Source organism: Oncorhynchus masou, chromosome 12 (assembly GCF_036934945.1).
Source record: "Oncorhynchus masou masou isolate Uvic2021 chromosome 12, UVic_Omas_1.1, whole genome shotgun sequence".
In the NCBI taxonomy this organism is placed as follows: domain Eukaryota; kingdom Metazoa; phylum Chordata; class Actinopteri; order Salmoniformes; family Salmonidae; genus Oncorhynchus; species Oncorhynchus masou.
This window is the reverse complement of record NC_088223.1, coordinates 67,393,706-67,416,116: the sequence shown is the minus strand read 5'-3', so window position 1 is coordinate 67,416,116 and position 22,411 is coordinate 67,393,706. Positions and strand designations below refer to the sequence as shown.

The 22,411-nt window shown below is 48.5% G+C and overlaps 1 protein-coding gene across 5 annotated transcripts in view; it reads right to left on the bottom strand.

Moving 5' to 3' along the window:
- LOC135550700 (active breakpoint cluster region-related protein-like) overlaps window positions 1-22,411 on the bottom strand; it is a 263,459-nt gene that overhangs the window by 145,517 nt on the left and 95,531 nt on the right. For 3 of the 5 annotated variants that reach the window (XM_064981734.1, XM_064981735.1, XM_064981736.1), the window contains exons 3-4: window positions 9,862-9,960; window positions 7,150-7,335 (exon numbers count right to left, since the gene is read on the bottom strand). In XM_064981734.1, the coding sequence (XP_064837806.1) occupies window positions 7,150-7,335; window positions 9,862-9,960 (285 nt within the window). Of the gene's footprint in view, window positions 1-7,149; window positions 7,336-9,861; window positions 9,961-17,498; window positions 18,105-22,411 lie in introns of those variants that run through there. The other 2 variants (XM_064981737.1, XM_064981738.1) reach the window with 2 other exon arrangements.

Below are 22,411 nucleotides of genomic sequence, written 5' to 3'. Positions count from 1 at the left end.
GCTACGTATTACTTGTTCTATGTTGCTCTGTCTGTATGCTACGTATTACTTGTTCTATGTTGCTCTGTCTGTATGCTACGTATTACTTGTTCTATGTTGCTCTGTCTGTATGCTACGTATTACTTGTTCTATGTTGCTCTGTCTGTATGCTACGTATTACTTGTTCTATGTTGCTCTGTCTGTATGCTACGTATTACTTGTCCTATGTTGCTCTGTCTGTATGCTACGTCTTGCTTGTCCTATGTTGCTCTGGCTGTATGCTACGTCTTGCTTGTCCTATGTTGCTCTGTCTGTATGCTACGTCTTGCTTGTCCTATGTTGCGTGTGCTCACTGCTCAATGATTGTCTATATTGTAATTGTTCTTAATAACCTGCCCAGGGACTGTGGTTGAAAATTAGCCGGCTGGCTAAAACCGGCACTTTTACTGAAACGTTGATTAATGTGCACTGTCCTTGTAAAAATAAAATAAACTCAAAGAAATAAACTATCCCAACCGTGAAACACGGGGGTGGCAGCATCATGTTGTGGGGGTGCTTTGCTGCAGGAGGGACTGGTGCACTTCACAAAATAGATGGCATCATCAGGAAGTAACAAAATGTCTGTGTAACAAAATGTGTGTGTACGCACGGGTGTAATTTGACATCTGCTTAATGTCTTCCACTAACATATGTACTAAATGAGTTAAGCTAATCATACAGTTATGTAAGTATAATGCACATTACAAATGATTTTATCCAATTTAAAATATAGATTAAAACGTTGCTTCTGACAAAACATTACACAGTCACAAAACACCATAGTAAGTGGAACACTGTACTAACTGTGAATCACATCAGTCTGCTCTGTCACAGAGTGGTGTTGTATTACGAGGAGCCCTAACTCCTTTAGAGACCTTCCTTATGAGGGACAGAACACTGCTAACCCAATCAGATTAAATGGAAGCCTTCCCTTACCCAATCAGGAGAAACGTCCCCACCCTCTCCACACTCTGCGGATTAATGAGCAGAGTAATGCAGGAAAGAGACTGGGCCTAATGTGAGATATTACATCCCATTAACACTCACTCACTGATACAACACTGTCTGCTTACACACAGACAGAGAGAGAAGCAGAGGGAGAGAAAGAATAGACAGGAGAGAGGGACATAGGGAGAGGAAGATGGAGAGAAAGAATAGACAGGAGAGAGGGACATAGGGAGAGGAAGATGGAGAGAAAGAAAAGACAGGAGAGAGGGACATAGGGAGAGGAAGGTGGAGAGAAAGAATAGACAGGAGAGAGGGACATAGGGAGAGGAAGATGGAGAGAAAGAATAGACAGGAGAGAGGGACATAGGGAGAGGAAGATGGAGAGAAAGAATAGACAGGAGAGAGGGACATAGGGAGAGGAAGATGGAGAGAAAAAGAATAGACAGGAGAGAGAGAATAGGACATAGGGAGGAAGGAATAGACAGGAGAGAGGGACATAGGGAGAGGAAGATGGAGAGAAAGAATAGACAGGAGAGAGGGACATAGGGAGAGGAAGATGGAGAGAAAGAAAAGACAGAGGGACATAGAGGGACATAGGGAGAGGAAGATGGAGAGAAAGAAAAGACAGGAGAGAGGGACAGGAGAGATGGAGACATAGGGAGAGGAAGATGGAGAGAAAGAAAAGACAGGAGAGAGGGACATAGGGAGAGGAAGATGGAGAGAAAGAATAGACAGGAGAGAGGGACATAGGGAGAGGAAGATGGAGAGAAAGAAAGACAGGAGAGAGGGACATAGGGAGAGGAAGATGGAGAGAAAGAAAAGACAGGAGAGAGGGACATAGGGAGAGGAAGATGGAGAGAAAGAAAAGACAGGAGAGAGGGACATAGGGAGAGGAAGATGGAGAGAAAGAAAAGACAGGAGAGGGACATAGGAGAGGAAGATGGAGAGACATAGGGAGAGGAAGATGGAGAGAAAGAAAAGACAGGAGAGACATAGGGAGAGGAAGATGGAGAGAAAGAAAAGACAGGAGAGAGGGACATAGGGAGAGGGAAGATGGAGAGAAGATGGAGAGAAAGAATAGACAGGAGAGAGGGACATAGGGAGAGGAAGATGGAGAGAAAGAAAAGACAGGAGAGAGGGACATAGGGAGAGGAAGATGGAGAGAAAGAACAGGAGACAGGAGAGAGGGACATAGGGAGAGGAAGATGGAGAGAAAGAAAAGACAGGAGAGAAAGGGAGAGGAAGACAGGAGAGGAGGGGGACATAGGGAGAGGAAGATGGAGAGAAAGAATAGACATAGGGAGAGGAAGATGGACATAGGGAGAGGAAGATGGAGAGAAAGACAGGAGAGAGGGACATAGGGAGAGGAAGATGGAGAGAAAGAATAGACAGGAGAGAGGGACATAGGGAGAGGAAGATGGAGAGAAAGAAAAGACAGGAGAGAGGGACATAGGGAGAGGAAGATGGAGAGAAAGAAAAGACAGGAGAGAGGGACATAGGGAGAGGAAGATGGAGAGAAAGAATAGACAGGAGAGAGGGACATAGGGAGAGGAAGATGGAGAGAAAGAAAAGACAGGAGAGAGAGGGACATAGGGAGAGGAAGATGGAGAGAAAGAAAAGACAGGACATAGGGAGAGGAAGATGGAGAGAAAGAAAAGACAGGAGAGAGGGACATAGGGAGAGGAAGATGGAGAGAAAGAATAGACAGGAGAGAGGGACATAGGGAGAGGAAGATGGAGAGAAAGAATAGACAGGAGAGAGGGACATAGGGAGAGGAAGATGGAGAGAAAGAATAGACAGGAGAGAGGGACATAGGGAGAGGAAGATGGAGAGAAAGAAAAGACAGGAGAGAGGGACATAGGGAGAGGAAGATGGAGAGAAAGAAAAGACAGGAGAGAGGGACATAGGGAGAGGAAGATGGAGAGAAAGAAAAGACAGGAGAGAGGGACATAGGGAGAGGAAGATGGAGAGAAAGAAAAGACAGGAGAGAGGGACATAGGGAGAGGAAGATGGAGAGAAAGAAAAGACAGGAGAGAGGGACATAGGGAGAGGAAGATGGAGAGAAAGAAAAGACAGGAGAGAGGGACATAGGGAGAGGAAGATGGAGAGAAAGAATAGACAGGAGAGAGGGACATAGGGAGAGGAAGATGGAGAGAAAGAAAAGACAGGAGAGAGGGGCATAGGGAGAGGAAGATGGAGAGAAAGAAAAGACAGGAGAGAGGGACATAGGGAGAGGAAGAGGGAGAGAAAGAAAATACAGGAGAGAGGGACATAGGGAGAGGAAGAGGGAGAGAAAGAGTGGAGGGACATAGGGAGAGGAAGAGGGAGAGGAAGAGTGGAGGAGGGACATAGGGAGAGGAAGAGTGGAGGAGGGACATAGGGAGAGGAAGATGGAGAGAAAGAATAGACAGGAGAGAGGGACATAGGGAGAGGAAGATGGAGAGAAAGAATGGAGGGACATAGGAGAGAAGGGACATAGGGAGGGAAGAGGAAGACATGGAGAGAAGATGGAAGAAAGAATAGACAGGAGAGAGGGACATAGGGAGAGGAAGATGGAGAGAAAGAATAGACAGGAGAGAGGGACATAGGGAGAGGAAGGTGGAGAGAAAGAAAAGACAGGAGAGAGGGACATAGGGAGAGGAAGATAGACAGGAGAGAGGGACATAGGGAGAGGAAGATGGAGAGAAAGAATAGACAGGAGAGAGAGGGACATAGGGAGAGGAAGATGGAGAGAAAGAAAAGACAGGAGAGAGGGACATAGGGAGAGGAAGATGGAGAGAAAGAATAGACAGGAGAGAGGGACATAGGGAGAGGAAGATGGAGAGAAAGAATAGACAGGAGAGAGGGACATAGGGAGAGGAAGATGGAGAGAAAGAATAGACAGGAGAGAGGGACATAGGGAGAGGAAGATGGAGAGAAAGAATAGACAGGAGAGAGGGACATAGGGAGAGGAAGATGGAGAGAAAGAATAGACAGGAGAGAGGGACATAGGGAGAGGAAGATGGAGAGAAAGAATAGACAGGAGAGAGGGACATAGGGAGAGGAAGATGGAGAGAAAGAATAGACAGGAGAGAGGGACATAGGGAGAGGAAGAGGGAGAGAAACAGTGGAGGGACATAGGGAGAGGAAGAGGGAGAGGAAGAGTGGAGGAGGGACATAGGGAGAGGAAGAGTGGAGGAGGAACATAGGGAGATGAAGAGTGGAGGAGGGACATAGGGAGAGGAAGAGGGAGAGAAAGAGTGGAGGAGGGAGAGACACTATTTTAAAAGCTGCTTAATTGAGTCAAGTCAAACCTCTACAGTACATGAACATTCAAACATCTGAAATCATGCACCAACGCGCTCATGTGTACCAGCATGGGTACAGCAGTTTGAACGGTTTTAAAAGGAAAGCTCCAGATCCCCTTCATCGTCAACAGAGCACAACTCCCCGAGGGAGAACAGAAGTGAAGAAACGAAGAGAAAAGAGAAGTGAAGAGACGAAGAGAAGAGGAGAAAAAAGAGAAGATGAGAAGAGGAGAAGAGAAGAGAGAAAAAGAGAAGCGGAGAAAAGAGAAGAGGGAAAAAAAGAAGAGGAGAAAAGAGAGAAACGAGAAGGGGAGAGAAGAGAAGAAAAGAGAAGAGAGAAAAGAGAAAAGAAGAGAAAAGAGAAGAGGAAAAAAGAAGAGGGGAAAAGAAGAGAAAAGAGAAGAGGAAAAAAGAAGAGGAAAAAGGAGAAGAGGAGAGAAAAGAGAGAAACGAGAAGGGGAGAGAAGAAGAGAAGAAAAGAGAAGAGGAAAAAAGAGAAGAGAAGAAAAGAGAAGAGGAAAAAAGAGAAGAGGAAAAAGAGAAGAGTAAAAAAGAGAAGAGTAAAAAATGGTAAAAAAAGAGAAAAGAGGAGAAAAGAGAAGGAGAAAAAAGAGGAGAAAAGAGAAGAGGAGAAAATAGGAGAGAAAAGAGACAAACGAGGAGGGGAGAGAAGAGAAGAGAAGAGAAGAGAAGAAAAGAGAAGAGAAGAGGAGAGAAGAAAAGAGAAGAAAAGAGAAGAGAAGAGGAGAGAAGAAAAGAGAAGAAAAGAGAAGAGAAGAGGAGAAAAAAGAGAAGATGAGAAGAGAGGAGAGGAGGAGGGAAGAGGAGAAGAGAAGCGGAGAAAAGAGAAGGGGAAAAAAGAGAAGGGGAAAAAAGAGAAGAGAAGAGAAGAGGAGAGAAGAGAAGAGGAGAAAAGAGAAGAGGAGAAAAGAGAAGAGAAGAGGAGAGAGAAAAGAGAAGAGGAAAAAAGAGGAGAGGAGAGAAAAGAGAAACGAGAAGGGGAGAGAAGAGAAGAAAAGAGAAGTGGAAAAAAATAAGAGTAAAAAAGAGTAAAAAAGAGAAAAGAGGAGAAAAGAGAAAGAGAAAAATAGAGGAGAAAAGAGAAGAGGAGAAAAGAGAAGAGGAGAAGAGAGAAGAGGAGAGAAAAGAGAGAAACGAGAAGGGGAGAGAAGAGAAGAGAAGAAAAGAGAAGAGGAGAGAGAAAAGAGAAGAGGAGAAAAAAGAGAAGATGAGAAGGGAGGAGGAGGGAAGAGGAGAAGAGAAGCGGAGAAAAGAGAAGGGGAAAAAAGAGAAGGGGAAAAAAGAGAAGAGAAAAGAGAGAAACAAGAAGGGGAGAGAAGAGGAAAAAAGAGAAGAGGAAAAAAGAGAAAAAAGAGAGGAAAAAAAGAGGAGGAAAAAAGAGAAGAGGAAAAAAGAGAAAAAAGAGAGGAAAAAAAGAGGAGGAAAAAAGAGAGGAGAAAAAAGAAAAGAGGAGAAAAGAGAATAGGAAAAAAGAGGAGGAGAAAAAATAAGATGAGAAAAGAGAAGATGAGAAAAGAGAAGAGGAGAAAAGAGAAGAGGATAAAAGAGAAAAGAAGAAGAGAAGAGGAGAAAAGAGAAGGAGAAAAGAGAAAAGAGTAGAGAAGAGGAAAAAAGAGGAGAGGAGGAGAGAAGAGGAGAGAAGAGGAGAAAAGAGAAGAGGAGAAAGGAGAAAAGAGGAGAGAAGAGAAGAGAGAAGAGGAGAAAAGAGAAGAGGAAAAAGAGGAGAGGAGAAGAGAGACAATGAGAAAAGAGAAGGGGGGAGAAGAGAAGACAAGAGGAGAAAAGAGAAGAGGAGAAAAGAGGAAAAAAGAGAAGAGTAAAAAAGAGGAGAAAAGAGAAGGGGAAAAAAGAGAAGGGGAAAAGGAGTAGGGGAAAAAAGAGGAGAGGAAGAAAGAGGAGAGAAGAGAAAAGAGAGTAACGAGAAGGCGAGAGAAGAGAAGAAAAGAGAAGAGAAGAAAAGAGAAAAGAGAGAAAAGAGAAAGGAGAGAAAAGAAAAGAGAAAAGAGGATAGGAGAAGAGAAAAGAGAAGAGGAGAAGAGAAAAGAGGAGAAGAGGAGAAAAAAGAAAAGAAAAGACAAAAGAGGAGAGGAGAAGAGAAAAGAGAGAAGAGGAGAAGAGAGAAGAGGAGAAGAGAGAAAAGAGAAGAGAAGAGAAAGATGAGAGAAAATAGAAAAGAAGAGAGAAAAGAAGAGAAAATAGAAGGGGGAGAAGAGAAAAAAGAGAAGAGGAGAAAAGAGAGGAGAGGAGAGGAGAGGAGAGGAGAGGAGAGGAGAGGAGAGGAGAGGAGAGGAGAGGAGAGGAGAGGAGAGGAGAGGAGAGGAGAGGAGAGGAGAGGAGAGGAGAGGAGAGGAGAGGAAAGAAAAGAGAAGAGTAGGAGCTGACTAGGGACTAATGGCTCGGCAGAACCTGGTCTAATTGAATGTTTATCCTAGAGGGGTATAGACTGTAGATTGAACAGAAGAGGAATGTGATACCACCATATCTACTTGTGCTTCATTTTACTGCAACAAGGTGAATAGTCACTCAAAACAGTGATTTATTGGAACTAGACTAAGTTGTCCTTCAACTTCCTATTCTTCAAGCCTTCTTGGGACTCACGGGTGCAGGTTTGTATTACAACCCAATACTACTAAGGCTGCATTTAGACAGGCAGCCCAAATATGATCTTTTTTTCACTAATTGGTCCTTTGACCAATCAGATCTGGAATAAAAGCTAACGTGAAAAGATCTGATGTGATTGGTCAAAAGACCAATGAGCGTGAAAAACATTACAGAATTGGGCTGCCTGTCTGCACGCAGCCTTACACACCTAATTCACTAAATCAAGGGCTTGATAATGAGTTGATAGGTTGATTTGATTGATTGCCAGTCTTACCAGTTTCTTGAAGAGGTGTCCGACTGCGACCTTCTCATCCCACTGTTGTATGTGAGGGAGGAGGGCGTCGTAGAACTCCTTGTGGATCTCAAAGATGTCTTGGATCTTATAGAAGATGGTCTCTACCTGCTGTATGGTCAGCACCGGCTGGGAGGTGGTGGCTGTCGCCTTCAGGGGGCGCATGGGCTGCACACACACACACACACACAGAAGAGAGTTAATATATGTGTAATATGTGTATGTCTGTAAACAAGCACTGACACTTTCAACAGATAAATAATCATTATCCTGGGCAGTGGTCAACAGATAAATAATCATTATCCTGGGCAGTGGTCAACAGATAAATAATCATTATCCTGGGCAGTGGTCAACAGATAAATAATCATTATCCTGGGCAGTGGTCACTGTAGCATGACTCATAATCATTATCCTGGGCAGTGGTCAACAGATGCTAATCATTATCCTGCACAGAGGGAAAATTATCCTGGGCCGATAAATAATCATTAACAGATCACCTGGGCATGGTACAGACAGGAAAAAATCATCCAAAAGAACACAGGTTAGACAGTAAGATCAACAGATCTCTGAATCTTATCCACAGCTGGGCTTATCTGGACTTGATAAGCCTGGGATCATCCATCTCTTCCCTCCAATCAAAACAGAATCACATCACCAGGTCAGGTCACACTCATCTCCACATCCAGGTTGAAAATCAGTGTCATAACAATAGCGTCACTGTTCAAAAATGATGAATAAGCTTAGAGTACATCAGCATAACAAATGATGATGCTATGGCCGAAATACACTTGTTTTGACCCATTGACATAACCATGAGTTATTCACAGGCTAATGCGGTGTTCAGGTAGGTAACACAACTTTGGCAGGATGAAGCCGGATGGCTTTGTTTTCATTGAGACAGAGCCAGACAGCAGAATCTGTCTGAGCAGAGTGCTGGTGGAAGACCAAACCAGATAGACACAACCAGGAAACGGACCCAGACCGTCCGGGCCCACTGGACTTTACCAGGACAAACACACACATGTCAAACAGCCTCAACCCTAGCACTGCGGGAAGATAAGCCTCAACCCTAGCACTGCGGGAAGATAAGCCTCAACCCTAGCACTGCGGGAAGATAAGCCTCAACCCTAGCACTGCGGGGAGATAAGCCTCAGCTCTAGCACTGCGGGGAGATAAGCCTCAGCTCTAGCACTGCGGGAGATAAGCCTCAGCTCTAGCACTGCGGGAGATAAGCCTCAACCCTAGCACTGCGGGGAGATAAGCAGCCCTGCACTGTGGGAAGATAAGCCTCAGCACCCTAGCACTGGGGAAGATAAGCCTCAACCCTAGCACTGCGGGAAGATAAGCCTCAACCCTAGCACTGCGGGAGATAACCCTAGCACTGCGGGGAGATAAGCCTCAACCCTAGCACTGCGGGGAGATAAGCCTCAGCTCTAGCACTGCGGGGAGATAAGCCTCAGCTCTAGCACTGCGGGGAGATAAGCCTCAGCTCTAGCACTGCGGGGAGATAAGCCTCAACCCTAGCACTAGCACTGCGCACTGTGGGAAGATAAGCCTCAGCCCTAGCACTGCGGGAAGATAAGCCTCAACCCTAGCACTGCGGGAAGATAAGCCTCAACCCTAGCACTGCGGGAAGATAAGCCTCAACCCTAGCACTGCGGGAAGATAAGCCTCAACCCTAGCACTGCGGGAAGATAAGCCTCAGCTCTAGCACTGCGGGAAGATAAGCCTCAGCTCTAGCACTGCGGGGAGATAAGCCTCAGCTCTAGAACTGCGGGGAGATAAGCCTCAGCTCTAGCACTGCGGGGAGATAAGCCTCAGCTCTAGCACTGCGGGAAGATAAGCCTCAACCCTAGCACTGCGGGAAGATAAGCCTCAACCCTAGCACAGCGGGGAGATAAGCCTCAGCTCTAGCACTGCGGGGAGATAAGCCTCAGCTCTAGCACAGCGGGGAGATAAGCCTCAGCTCTAGCACTGCGGGGAGATAAGCCTCAGCTCTAGCACTGCGGGGAGATAAGCCTCAGCTCTAGCACTGCGGGGAGATAAGCCTCAACCCTAGCACTGCGGGAAGATAAGCCTCAGCTCTAGCACTGCGGGGAGATAAGCCTCAACCCTAGCACTGCGGGGAGATAAGCCTCAGCTCTAGCACTGCGGGAAGATAAGCCTCAACCCTAGCACTGCGGGAAGATAAGCATCAACTCTAGCACTGCAGGAAGATAAGCGCTAGGTAACACCTGGGAGGAACCAGGATCAACTGGAGGATAAGGTGGTTGTGGTCTTTAAAACCATTCTGAAAAACTGGATATTGGACCCTGTTCAGTGCTTAATGTCATGATGTTGCTCATGATGTGATGTAAGAAGGCTGCACTTTGAACATACATTCCTGCAGAGAGAGACAGTATATGACATCATGCTGCAGTTGCATCACGCTGCAGTTGGACAGTCATTGTAATTTTCGGTCTGGGGAAACACTTGGTCTTGTCCTGTTGTAAATGTGACTGATCCCTAACCACTAATAGCACTCCCAGAGATAAGTATTGGGCTTCTTGAAAACACAGTGCTTTTGGAAACCCACTCTCGGATGCTGCTCTAATTGGAGCCACTGGCCTGAGGGGCTAATGCTGTCCTGTACTGTCCCATACAGGCCGCACTCTTAAGGTAGTGTGTGTGCGTGCGTGTGCGCGCGTGCGTCACCAGTAGTAGAGCCTCCAGCTGGTTGATGTAGATCTCCTCACTGGCCAGGAAGCCAGACAGAACCAGTTTCTTCATCTCCAGACCCTTCTCTATGTCCCCCTGTAGAGCGAAAGGAGAGAGAGAAACAGGAGAGAGAGAGAGAGAGCGAGCGACAGGAGAGAGAGAGAGCGAGAGAGAGAGAGAGAGAAAGAGACAGGAGACAGGAGACAGGAGAGAGAGAGCGAGACAGAGACAGGAGAGAGAGAGTGAGACAGGAGATAGAGCGAGAGAGAGAGCGACAGAGACAGGAGCGAGAGAGAGAGACAGGAGATAGAGCGAGAGAGAGAGCGACAGAGACAGGAGCGAGAGAGAGAGAGAGAGAGAGGGAGATGAATCACTAAAACAATACAGAAATACACTACGGAAAAAGAAGGAACAGCATGTCAGAAATCAGCTCAATGTAATTGAATAATCCATAGACTCTAACCACTTCTGGGAAAATTGGAAAACACTAAACAAACAACAACACAAATAATTATCTATCCAAAATGGAGATGTATGGGTAAACCACTTCTCCAACCTTTTTGGCTCTATAACAAAGAATAAAGAGCAAAAACATATACATGATCAAATACAGATCTTAGAATCAACTATTAAAGACTACCAGAACCCACTGGATTCTCCAATTACATTGAATGAGTTACAGGACAAAATAAAAACCCTCCAACCCAAAAAGGCCTGTGGTGTTGATGGTATCCTCAATGAAATGATCAAATATACAGACAACAAATTCCAATTGGCTATACTAAAACTCTTTAACATCATCCTTAGCTCTGGCATCTTCCCCAATATTTGGAACCAAGGACTGATCACCCCAATCCACAAAAGTGGAGACAAATTTGACCCCAATAACTAGTGGAATATGCGTCAACAGTAACCTTGGGAAAATCCTCTGCATTATCATTAACAGCAGACTCGTACATTTCCTCAATGAAAACAATGTACTGAGCAAATGTCAAATTGGCTTTTTACCAAATTACCGTACAACAGACCATGTATTCACCATGCACACCCTAATTGACAACCAAACAAACCAAAACAAAAGGCCAAGTCTTTGCTTTGTTGATTTCAAAAAAGAAGAATCCGAAGTCAAATGTCTGCTGTTTGCTGATGATCTGGTGCTTCTGTCACCAACCAAGGAGGGCCTACAGCAGCACCTAGATCTTATGCACAGATTCTGTCAGACCTGGGCCCTGACAGTAAATCTCAGTCAGACCAAAATAATGGTGTTCCAAAAAAGGTCCAGTCACCAGGACCACAAATACAAATTCCATCTAGACACTGTTGCCCTAGAGCACACAAAAAACTATACATACCTTGGCCTAAACATCAGCGCCACAGGTAACTTCCACAAAGCTGTGAACGATCTGAGAGACAAGGCAAGCAGGGCATTCTATGCCATCAAAAGGAACATAAATTTCAACATACCAATTAGGATCTGGCTAAAAAATACTTCAATCAGTCATAGAGCCCATTGCCCTTTATGGTTGTGAGGTCTGGGGTCCGCTCACCAACCAAGACTTCACAAAATGGGACAAACACCAAATTGAGACTCTGCACGCAGGATTCTGCAAAAATATCCTCCGTGTACAACGTAGAACACCAAATAATGCATGCAGAGCAGAATTAGGCCGATACCCACTAATTATCAAAATCCAGAAAAGAGCTGTTAAATTCTAGAACCACCTAAAAGGAAGCGATTCCCAAACCTTCCACAACAAAGCCATCACCTACAGAGAGATGAACCTGGAGAAGAGTCCCCTAAGCAAGTTGGTCCTGGGGCTCTGTTCACAAACACACCCTACAGAGTCCCAGGACAGCAGCACAATTAGACCCAACCAAATCATGAGAAAACAAAAAGATAATTACTTGACACATTGGAAAGAATTAACAAAAAACAGCGCAAACTAGAATGCTATTTGGCCCTACACAGAGAGTACACAGCGGCAGAATACCTGACCACTGTGACCCAAAATTAAGGAAAGCTTTGACTATGTACAGGCTCAGTGAGCATAGCCTTGCTATTGAGAAAGGCCTCCGTAGGCAGAGATGGCTCTCAAGAGAAGACAGGCTATGTGCTCACTGCCCACAAAATGAGGTGGAAACTGAGCTGCACTTCCTAACCTCCTGCCCAATGTATGACCATATTAGAGAGACATATTTCCCTCAGATTACACAGATCCACAAATAATTTGAAAACAAATCCAATTTTGAAAAACTCCCATATCTATTGGGTGGGTGGAATACCCCACAGTGTGCCATCACAGCAGCAAGATGGGTGGCCCTGTGACCTGTTGCCATGCTCTACCGACTGAGCCAAAAAAGGGCAACCAGTGAAGAACACACACCATTGTAAATTACAACCCATATTTATGCTTATTTATTTCATCTTGTGTCTTTTACCATTTGTACATTGTTAAAACACTGTATATATATATATAATATTGTTATTGTTTTGAAACAGGAGAGAGAGAGAGACAGGAGAGAGAGAGAGAGAGAGAGAGAAAGAGACAGAAGAGAGAGAGAGAGAGACAGGAGACATGAGAGAGAGAGAGAGAGACAGGAGAGAGAGAGAGAGAGAGAGAGAGACAGGAGAGAGAGAGAGAGAGAGAGAGAGAGAGAGAGAGAGAGAGAGAGAGAGAGAGAGAGAGAGACAGGAGACAGAGAGAGAGACAAGAGAGAGAGAGAGAGAGAGAGAGAGAGAGGAGACAGGAGAGACAGGAGAGAGAGACAGGAGAGAGAGAGAGAGAGAGAGAGAGACAGGAGAGAGAGAGAGAGAGAGAGAGAGAGAGAGAGAGAGAGAGAGACAAGAGAGAGAGACAGGAGAGAGAGAGAGAGACAAGAGAGAGAGAAGAGACAGGAGAAAGAGAGAGAGAGAGGAGAGACAGGAGAGAGAGAGAGAGAGAGAGACAGGAGAGAGAGACAGGAGAGAGCGAGAGGGAGAGAGAGTCAGCTCACAGCCATGTGCACAAACACTGAGTGCGGCCTGTTTCAGAGGATGGAAAGGACTCAAGTCATGAAGGGAAAAAGCTGCACTTGGTGTGTCTGAACTGTGTATGTAGCTCGCATTACTGTTTGTATTTGTACAAGAGAGGCCATTTTTCTTGTGGACTCGCCTCCCACAATGAGTCATGGGCACTGGCAGGCATAGGGTAGTCGAGTCCAAGTGGAGGTGTTTGTTTTGGCCCTGAAAGACCGTGAGGGAGGAGGTTGAAAGAGAGAATGAGAGGGAGTGTGTGGACAAGGAGCTGGGCAGGATGAGACACGCCTTCTTAAAGTAGGACCAAGAGCTCACCCTGTCTGTTGTACATCTGTCTGTCTGTTGTCCTCCTTAAAACACAGACCAGGGGAGCCTTTCAAAACCACGCCCACCCAGAGAGCACAATGTCAGTTACAGCTGCTTTTGTGTTTTCAAAGGGCTCAATGCAAACCAATATTACAAATGTTAGCCAATAAGCCATGTTGTGCCCAGGGTTGAATGAGCTCATGTAGTTTTGTCCATTTAGTTCCTTAAAAGCAGTCTGGGTTTTGGTATGAACACTAGTTTGTGTGAAACGATAATAGAAGAGCACTCAGTCAGATAGCATTCATTCATAAAATACTCTGTTTATTGTAAAAGACAAGTCAAGGGTTTGTTTCTCTTTGGGAAACATGATTACATAAAAGGTAGAGTTGTTGTATTAAAACGGACATCCTGTTAGCCAAATGTAGAGGCTGTTGAGCTCTCCCATTGATATTATTGTAGTGTATTCCCATTAAGCCATATGAAAACAACGGACTGTGTACTAACATCTGTAGATGAAACGCTCCAACAGGGCCCAGTAGTAGAATGTACTACTATAGTGTACTGCAGTGGAGGTCGGCGCTGTTCAACATGAAGATGATACATCTCCTTCTCAACAGGGCCTTATTTCTATTTCAGAATAGTGGATGATTGTCATGCATATTAGAAATCACCCAGCTCAATGTAACAGCGATAGGTTCAGGCTACCACATGATACTCAAATGTTCCCTGTACCCATCATGAGGTTGCTTCAACCTGGCCTATGAATGAAAGGTTACAAGTTTACAAAGTAGGTGAAATTTGAGTAATCAAAGTGACAGACAGGAGATTACACATTTAATACCGCCTTGCACACTCTTGCCTACATCTAGTTGATCTAGGGTGTAATCATTGGTACAACAGTTGCAAACCAGAGTTTCTATTGGACAAATTCAGGTATGTTTGTCCCCGTTTCGTTCGCTTCCTTTTTTAGAAACAGTTTGATTTACTTTTTTCAACAAAATCGGCGCAATGAATAGACCCCTGATCACACGTAAACGCAGATCACTTTCATAGCAGCCACATACAAACAGTTCACTGAATATATCATTCCTTCATCTATCTACGCGCTCTCCTCCTCTCACCTTTTCCCTTCGCTGGTGGACTTCAGTGCACAACACATCAGCAGTCTGTGACCAGGCAAAAAACAACTTTGTCACGTCAGTCAACATAGCTACAAGAACTAACACGTTAGTAAACCCGCTACAATCATGCAGTTCACTGTACAGTCAGCAGCAAGCAGTTACACCGGTGGGCCCCGGTGGAAATACATTTAAATTGAGTTGGAAGAGCTCCCCCCTCTGAGGAGCCTGGTGAACCGTCTCTCTCACCATTACCCAGAGGACTCAAGGGTCAACTGCACAGCCAAACACACAAACTAGGAAAACACCCAAAACAATCCTCCCTCTTTGATAAGGTGTCCCATATGTGTCTTATAGTGCTTCCACACTTAACATGGTTGACATATAGCTGCTACAAACAGGTGTAACATCCTGTATAAGAGCAAACAGACAAACAAATGATCGGCTATATGGAAATCATAACCTTTGATACCATCTGACAACTGTTGCAGAGGCTTTCTACTGAGAATGTGAGGCAGAACTGTCTCTCTCTCTGTGCGCGTCTCTCTCTCTGTGCGCGTCTCTGTCTCTGTGCGCGTCTCTGTCTCTGTGCGCGTCTCCTTGCGCGTCTCCTTGCGCGTCTCCTTGCGCGTCTCCTTGCGCGTCTCCTTGCGCGTCTCCTTGCGCGTCCCTGTGTGTGTAGAATGAGTGGAAGTGGCTGTCTGGAACACACCAAAGGGCAGACAAAACGGGAGATGGATTCATTATTAACAGGAGCAGATCCTTCACATGATGTCAGCAGGCTGAGCAGAGCCTGATAAGACGAGGGCAGGAAGGAGAGTTAAGGAGTGCACACTGTACAGTGACCTCTCCATATTAACCTTAATGACCTCACAGGTTCCACTTTCCAAAACCAATGGCATCACAGTGACGGGACATGAGAGGTTCCACTTCCACTGTCAAGGGCAGGATGTCTTAATGGCTAGAAGAGGCCATCCAACCATCAGTACTCGTCAGGCAGCAGGGCCTGAGACTTTACAGTCTCTCTCTTACCAGGTCCTACCAGGTCTCCGTTGTAACAGATTATCTCAATGAGACCTGGATAAATAAAGCAGAACAAACCCCCTGACATGAAGGAGTTCCTGTATTAACCCTGGCTGACATTACAACAGGTTGCCCAACACACTGCTGAAGGAAACAGAAGACATGGGCGTCCTGTCCAGCTGTGGTGTTTCAGCAGGCCAGGCTTTACTAAATGGATGGAATGAAACAGAAGACATGGGCGTCCTGTCCAGCTGTGGTGTTTCAGCAGGCCAGGCTTTACTAAATGGATGGAATGAAACAGAAGACATGGGCAGCTGTGGTGTTTCAGCAGGCCAGGCTTTACTAAATGGATGGAATGAAACAGAAGACAGGAGCTTTATTTCAGCTGACCAGGCTTTACTAAATGGATGGAATGAAACAGAAGACATGGGCGTCCTGTCCAGCTGTGGTGTTTCAGCTGACCAGGCTTTACTAAATGGATGGAATGAAACAGATCCAGGACACACAGTAATAGTGTGGTAACAGCAGGATTTACAGACGTTTACAACACTGAGGCGGTTTGACAGCTTGGCTATTAATTCGGGCTTATATTCTGCACAAAGACAGCAGATGTGACTGAGCAACCGCAGGCTGACAGGCACTGCGATGTGACACACAGACAGAGACACAGTCAGTAGACTTGTGTAATTCCCAGGCCCAGTGTGAAGTAGTGGTGTAATAGAGGTGCCCCACATTACAGGGGGAAATGAAAACCTCTCCATGGGGGTCATCTCCTCCTCAACTAGAGGGCTACTTATGTCAGTGTTGTATTGTGTTCCCGCCCAAGTCTTAAAGCTGTGACTCAGTCACTATAGCAAAAGCAGCTGAGGAACAGCTGTAGGAACACACATACACAATGGGCTCCCTGTGACACACACGTCAGTCAGCATGACGGACGTCACCGTTTCATTCTGACAGCATTAAGTTCCTCTCACTCGTTCTCCTTTTCCCTCGTTCCATTTCTCCAGAGATAAATAGAACTTGACAGGCAGAGAGTAAATCTGATCCAGAGAGCATGTCACCACCCATCATGTTGGTGTCAATAGGAGCTCTCTGGCCAACACACACACACACACAACCCTGTCACACACACACACACACACACACACACAAACAACTCTGTCTCACACACACACACAACTCTGTCTCACACACACACAACCTGTCTCACACACACACACAACCCTGTCTCACACACACACACACCCTGTCTCACACACACACACAACTCTGTCTCACACACACACACACACAACTCTGTCTCACACACACACACAACTCTGTCTCACACACACAACCCTGTCACACACACACAACCCTGTCACACACACACAACCCTGTCACACACACACAACCCTGTCACACACACACACAACCCTGTCACACACACACAACCCTGTCACACACACACACAACCCTGTCACACACACACAACCCTGTCACACACACACAACCCTGTCACACACACACACACACACAACCCTGTCACACACACACACAACCCTGTCACACACACACACAACCCTGTCACACACACACAACCCTGTCACACACACACACACCCTGTCACACACACACACACACAACCCTGTCACACACACACAACCCTGTCACACACACACAACCCTGTCAACCCTGTCACACACAACCCTGTCACCCACACACACACAACCCTGTCACCCACACACACACAACCCTGTCACCCACACACACACACACACAACCCTATCACACACAACCCTGTCACACACAACCCCGTCACACACAACCCCGTCACAAACACACACAACCCTGTCACACACACAACCCTCACAGCAGAGGTCTACATACACAGCACCAGGCCGTCATTGTAAATAAGAATTTGCTCTTAACATTGTGAAAATACACCAATAATACTTTCCACTCTGTTATTTTATCCAAGCACACAGTACAGACCAAGCCTGTCTATGGGTGAGCCAGCAGTGGTGCGTTGGCAGTTTCTTCCCCCTGTCAAATCCTGTTTCCCTTCCTGTAGAGGGGCAGTGGTAGGATGCAGATTTAGCCAAACCCCTATGCGGTCAAGCCCTATCTGATCAAAAGTAGTCCACTATATAGGGGATAGGATGCCATTGTGGATGCATCCTGAGACTCACCCTGAACTGCCTGTGGACAGGAGTCATCAGCATGCATCCTGGTGTTCGAGGACTCTCCAAGTCTCCACACTCAAACACATCCTCATTTTCCAGCACTTTGTCCAAGTAACACAACACCTCCTCCTCCATGGTTCTCCTCACAGGGCCTAATCCCCTGTTCTCTCCCTTCCTTCTTCAGGCGTCCCTGGGCCTGCCCAGGCACCACAGGCCTTCCTCCAGTTCAGCAAGCCAGTCTAGTCCTTCCTTCCTTCTGGGCCCACAACCCTCCTCAGCGCTGCTGAAACACTCAACGTACTGCCTCTTTTTCCTTTTGTCTTTTTATTTTCTTAGTTTCTCATCTTTCTGTTAAGAGCCAGAGAGTCTTTAGCCGGAGCTCCACCTCATTCAGCAGTTCCTGGTGTTGTGTGCAGCACACACACACCTCGTAACACATACAGACATGAGCAGGGCGATAGCCCCGCCTACCTGCACCCCTCCCTCTCAGTCTTCGTGGTGTGTCACTGTTCTGCCTCTACTTCCTCACAGGGTATACACTCCTCTATCTCTGCCTCTGCCACTCAGTTCAATTTCAATTTCATTTAAGGGGCTTAATTGGCATGTGAAACAAACAAAAGTGAAATAAACAATAAAACATACACAGTAAACACAACCGGCTGTGATTAGGAGTCCCGTAGGGCGGCGCACAATTGTCCTAGCGTTGTCCAGGGTTGGCCAGGGTAGGCCGTCAATGTAAATAAGAATTTGTTCTTAACTTCTTCGATATTGGGGGCGCTCTTTTAATTTTTGGATAAAAAAACGTTCCCGTTTTAAACAAGATATTTTGTCACGAAAAGATGCTCAACTATGCATATAATTGACAGCTTTGGAAAAAAAACACTGACGTTTCCAAAACTGCAAAGATATTATCTGTGAGTGCCACAGAACTGATGCTACAGGTGAAACCAAGATGATATTTCAAACAGGAAATGGCCCAGATTCTGAAGGCGCTGTGTTCCAATGTCTCCTTATATGGCTGTGAATGCGCCAGGAATGAGCCTACACTTTCTGTCATTTCCCCAAGGTGTCTGCAGCATTGTGACGTATTTGTAGGCATATCATTGGAAGATTGACCATAAGAGACTACATTTACCAGGTGCCCGCTTGGTGTCCTCCGTCGAAATTATTGCGTACTCTCCAGCTGCGTGCATTTTTCCATTTTCTTCAGAGGAGAAACACAACTGCCACGTATGATTTTTCATCGAATAGATATGTGAAAAACACCTTGAGGATTGATTCTAAACAACGTTTGCCATGTTTCTGTCGATATTATGGAGTTAATTTGGAAAAAGGTTTGGCGTTGTAATGACTGATTTTTCAGGGTTTTTCTTAGCCAAACGTGATGAACAAAACGTAGCGATTTCTCCGACACCAATAATCTTTTTGGAAAAACTTGCTAAATTTGCTATCTAACTGAGAGTCTCCTCATTGAAAACATCTGAAGTTCTTCAAAGGTAAATTATTTTTATTTGAATGCTTTTCTTGTTTTTGTGAAAATGTTGCCTGCTGAATGCTAGGCTAATGCTATGCTAGCTATCAATACCTCTTACACAAATGCTTGTGTAGCGATGGTTGAAAAGCATATTTTGAAAATCGGAGATGACAGTGTTGTTAACAAAAGGCTAAGCTTGTGAGTGAATATATTTCTTTCCTTTCATTTGCAACTTTCATGAATAGTTAACGTTGCGTTATGCTAATGAGCTTGGGGCTATGATTACGCTCCCGGATACGGGATTGCTCCCTCCCTCCCTCCGTCTGTCCGTGCTTCGCTCCCTCCCTCCGTCTGTCTGTCCCTCCGTGCGTGCGTCGCTCCCTCCCTCCCTCCCTCCCTCCCTCCGTCCGTCCCTCCCTCCCTCCCTCCCTCCGTCCCTCCCTCCCTGCGTCGCTCCCTCCCTCCCTCCGTGCGTCGCTCCCTCCCCGTCCGCTCCCTCCGTCCGTGCGTCGCTCCCTCCCTCCCTCCCTCCGTGCGTCGCACCGTCTCTCCCTCCGTCCGTCCCTCCCTCCGTCGCTCCCCTCCCCCTCCCTCCCTGCGTCCGTCCGTCTCTCCCTCCGTCGCTCCCTCCCTCCGTCGCTCCCTCCCTCCCCTCCGTCTGTCCGTCGTCGCTCCTCCCTCCCCCTCCCTCCGTCCCCCGTGTCCGTCCCTCCGTGCGTCGCTCCCTCCCTCCGTGCGTCGCTCCCCCCTCCCTCCGTCCCCCTCCCTCCCTCCGTCCCCTCCCCCTCCCCCTCCGTGCGTCCCTCCCTCCCTCCTCCCTCCGTCTGTCCGTCCCTCCGTGCGTCGCTCCTCCCTCCCTCCGTCGCTCCCCCTCCCCCTCCCTCCCTCCCTCCCTCCTCCCTCCCTCCCCTCCGTGCGTCGCTCCTCTCCCCCTCCGTGCTGTCCGTCCCTCCGTCGCTCCCTCCCTCCCCGCCGTCCGTCGCCTCCCTCCCGCTCCCTCCTCCGTCCCTCCCCCTCCCCTCCGTGCCCTCCGTCGCTCCCTCCGTCGTCCTCCCTCCCTCAGTCTGTCGTCCCTCCCTCCCCCTCCGTCCGTCCCCCTCCCTCCCTCCCTCCGTCCGTCGCTCCCTCCCTCCCTCCGTGCGTCGCTCCCTCCCTCCCTCCCTCCCTCCGTGCGTCGCTCCCTCCCTCCGTCTGTCCGTCCCTCCGTGCGTCGCTCCCTCCCTCCCTCCCTCCCTCCGTGCGTCGCTCCCTCCCTGCGCCCTCCCTCCGTGCGTCGCTCCCTCCCTCCCTCGTCCCTCCGCTCGCCCTCCCTCCGTCGCGCTCCCTCCCTCCGTCGCTCCCCCTCCGTCTCCGTCCTCCCTCCATCCCCCTCCGTCCCTCCGTCGTCGCTCCCCCTCCCTCCGTCTGTCCGTCCCCCCTCCCTCCATCCCTCCGTGCGTCGCTCCCTCCCTCCCTCCGTCCCTCCCTCCCTCCCTCCCCGTCCCTCCGTGCGTCGCTCCCTCCCTCCCTCCCTCCGTGCGTCGCTCCCTCCCTCCCTCCGTCCCTCCCTCCCTCCCTGCGTCGCTCCCCCTCCCTCCCTCCGTCTGTCCCTCCCTCCTCCCTCCGTCGTCCCCTCCCCGTCCCTCCGTCCCTCCGTCGCTCCCCTCCCTCCCTCTCTCCGTGCGTCGCTCCCTCCCTCCCTCCCTCCCTCCCTCCGTCGTCCCCCTCCCTCCCTGCGCCCCTCCGTGCGTCGCTCCCTCCCTCCGTCCGTCCCTCCCTCCCTCCCTCCGTGCGTCGCTCCCTCCCCCTCCGTCGCTCCCTCCCTCCGTCGCTCCCTCCCTCCCCCCTCCGTCGTCTCCCCCTCCGTGCGTCCCTCCCTCAGTCTCCCTCCGTCCGTCCCTCGCTCCCCCTCCTCCCTCCGTCGTCGCTCCCCGTGCGTCCCCCTCCCTCCGTCGTCGCTCCGCCCCTCCCTCCGTGCGCGCTCCCTCCCTCCGTCGCGTCCCCTCCCTCCCTCCTCCGTGCGTCGCTCCCTCCCTCCCTCCCTCCGCTCCCTCCCTCCGTCCCTCCGTGCGTCCCCCTCCCTCCCTCCGTCCGTCGCTCCCTCCCTCCCTCCCCCTCCCTCCGTGCGTCGCTCCCTCCCCCTCCGTCCGTCCGTCCCTCCCCTCCCTCCCCCCCTCCCTCCCCGCTCCCCCCCCTCCCTCCGCCGCCCTCCCTCCCCCTCCGTCGCTCCCCCTCCCTCCGTCGCTCCGCCCCCCCCTCCCTCCCTCCGTCCGTCCCCCCTCCCCCCTCCCCCCGTCCGTCGCTCCCTCCGTCTCCGTCTGTCCCTCCCTCCGTCCGTCCGTGCGTCGCTGCCTCCCTACCTCCCTCCCTCCGTGCGTCGCTGCCTCCCTCCCTCACTCCCTCCGTCGCTCCCTCCGTCCCTGCATCGCTCCCTCCCTCCCTCCTCTCTCCGTCGCCCGCTCTCTCCGCCGCCCGCTCTCTCCGACGCTCCGCTCTCTCCGCCGCCCGCTCTCTCCGCCGCCCGCTCTCTCCGCCGCCCGCCCTCAGGTCTCCCACCCTCAGGTCTCCCACCCTCAGGTCTCCCACCCTCAGGTCTCCCACCCTCAGGTCTCCCACCCTCAGGTCTCCCACCATCAGGTGCTTTCCAGATGTAGTTTCCTGAATAGATACAGGTTTCTGCACAACCACAAAGTAGACTGACATAATGACTTTGTGACCAAAGAAACACCACCACATACAAAGCGTACAGAGCAAGACGAATGGACAACAGTTTTCCCCTAAAATACCCATGCTCCCTGTGTGGTTCAGCACGTCAGGCCTGTGAAGAGGACCTCCCTCTGTCCAATTGCAATATACACAGTCCTCCCTTAAGGCTCCATGGAGAGGGCCTCAAAAAGTGTCCATGAAAATATCTAGTCAAAGTACTATACTACCCTGTTAGACATAGATGACCTGACACACCCACAGCAAAATACAACTATGGTCAAATCACACACTTCTACAGGTTCTGTTAGGTGCTGTATTTACAATTCCAGAAGCTCAAACTCTCAACCTGCATTTCACAAGAGATAAGCATTTATAGCTTTTTAAGTTCTGCAAATATGTAATATGCAAATAATGGAACCACATGGCTTGTTTTCACCTCTATTGACCACGCCTCAAGTGTAGAGACACATTACATTCTGGATCAAATTAATTGAGGATATTACATGAATAAAGTGGAAACTGGATGTGAAACTCAAATACACCAGCAACCAGTCTTCCTCACCCTTCAAATAGGGAAATGGTTCCTGCAAGTCATGGAAAAAGGTTTCGATGTGGGTTTGAGTGTTTCCCCTTTCCTCAGAGCTCTGCAAGCCAACCAGTCAGTGGTCAACATGCTGATCATCTGACCAATGGGAGATAGAGATGATGGAAGGAGAGCCTTATAGCTTCTCTTTTTGTTTATTGATGCAGTCAAACAGGT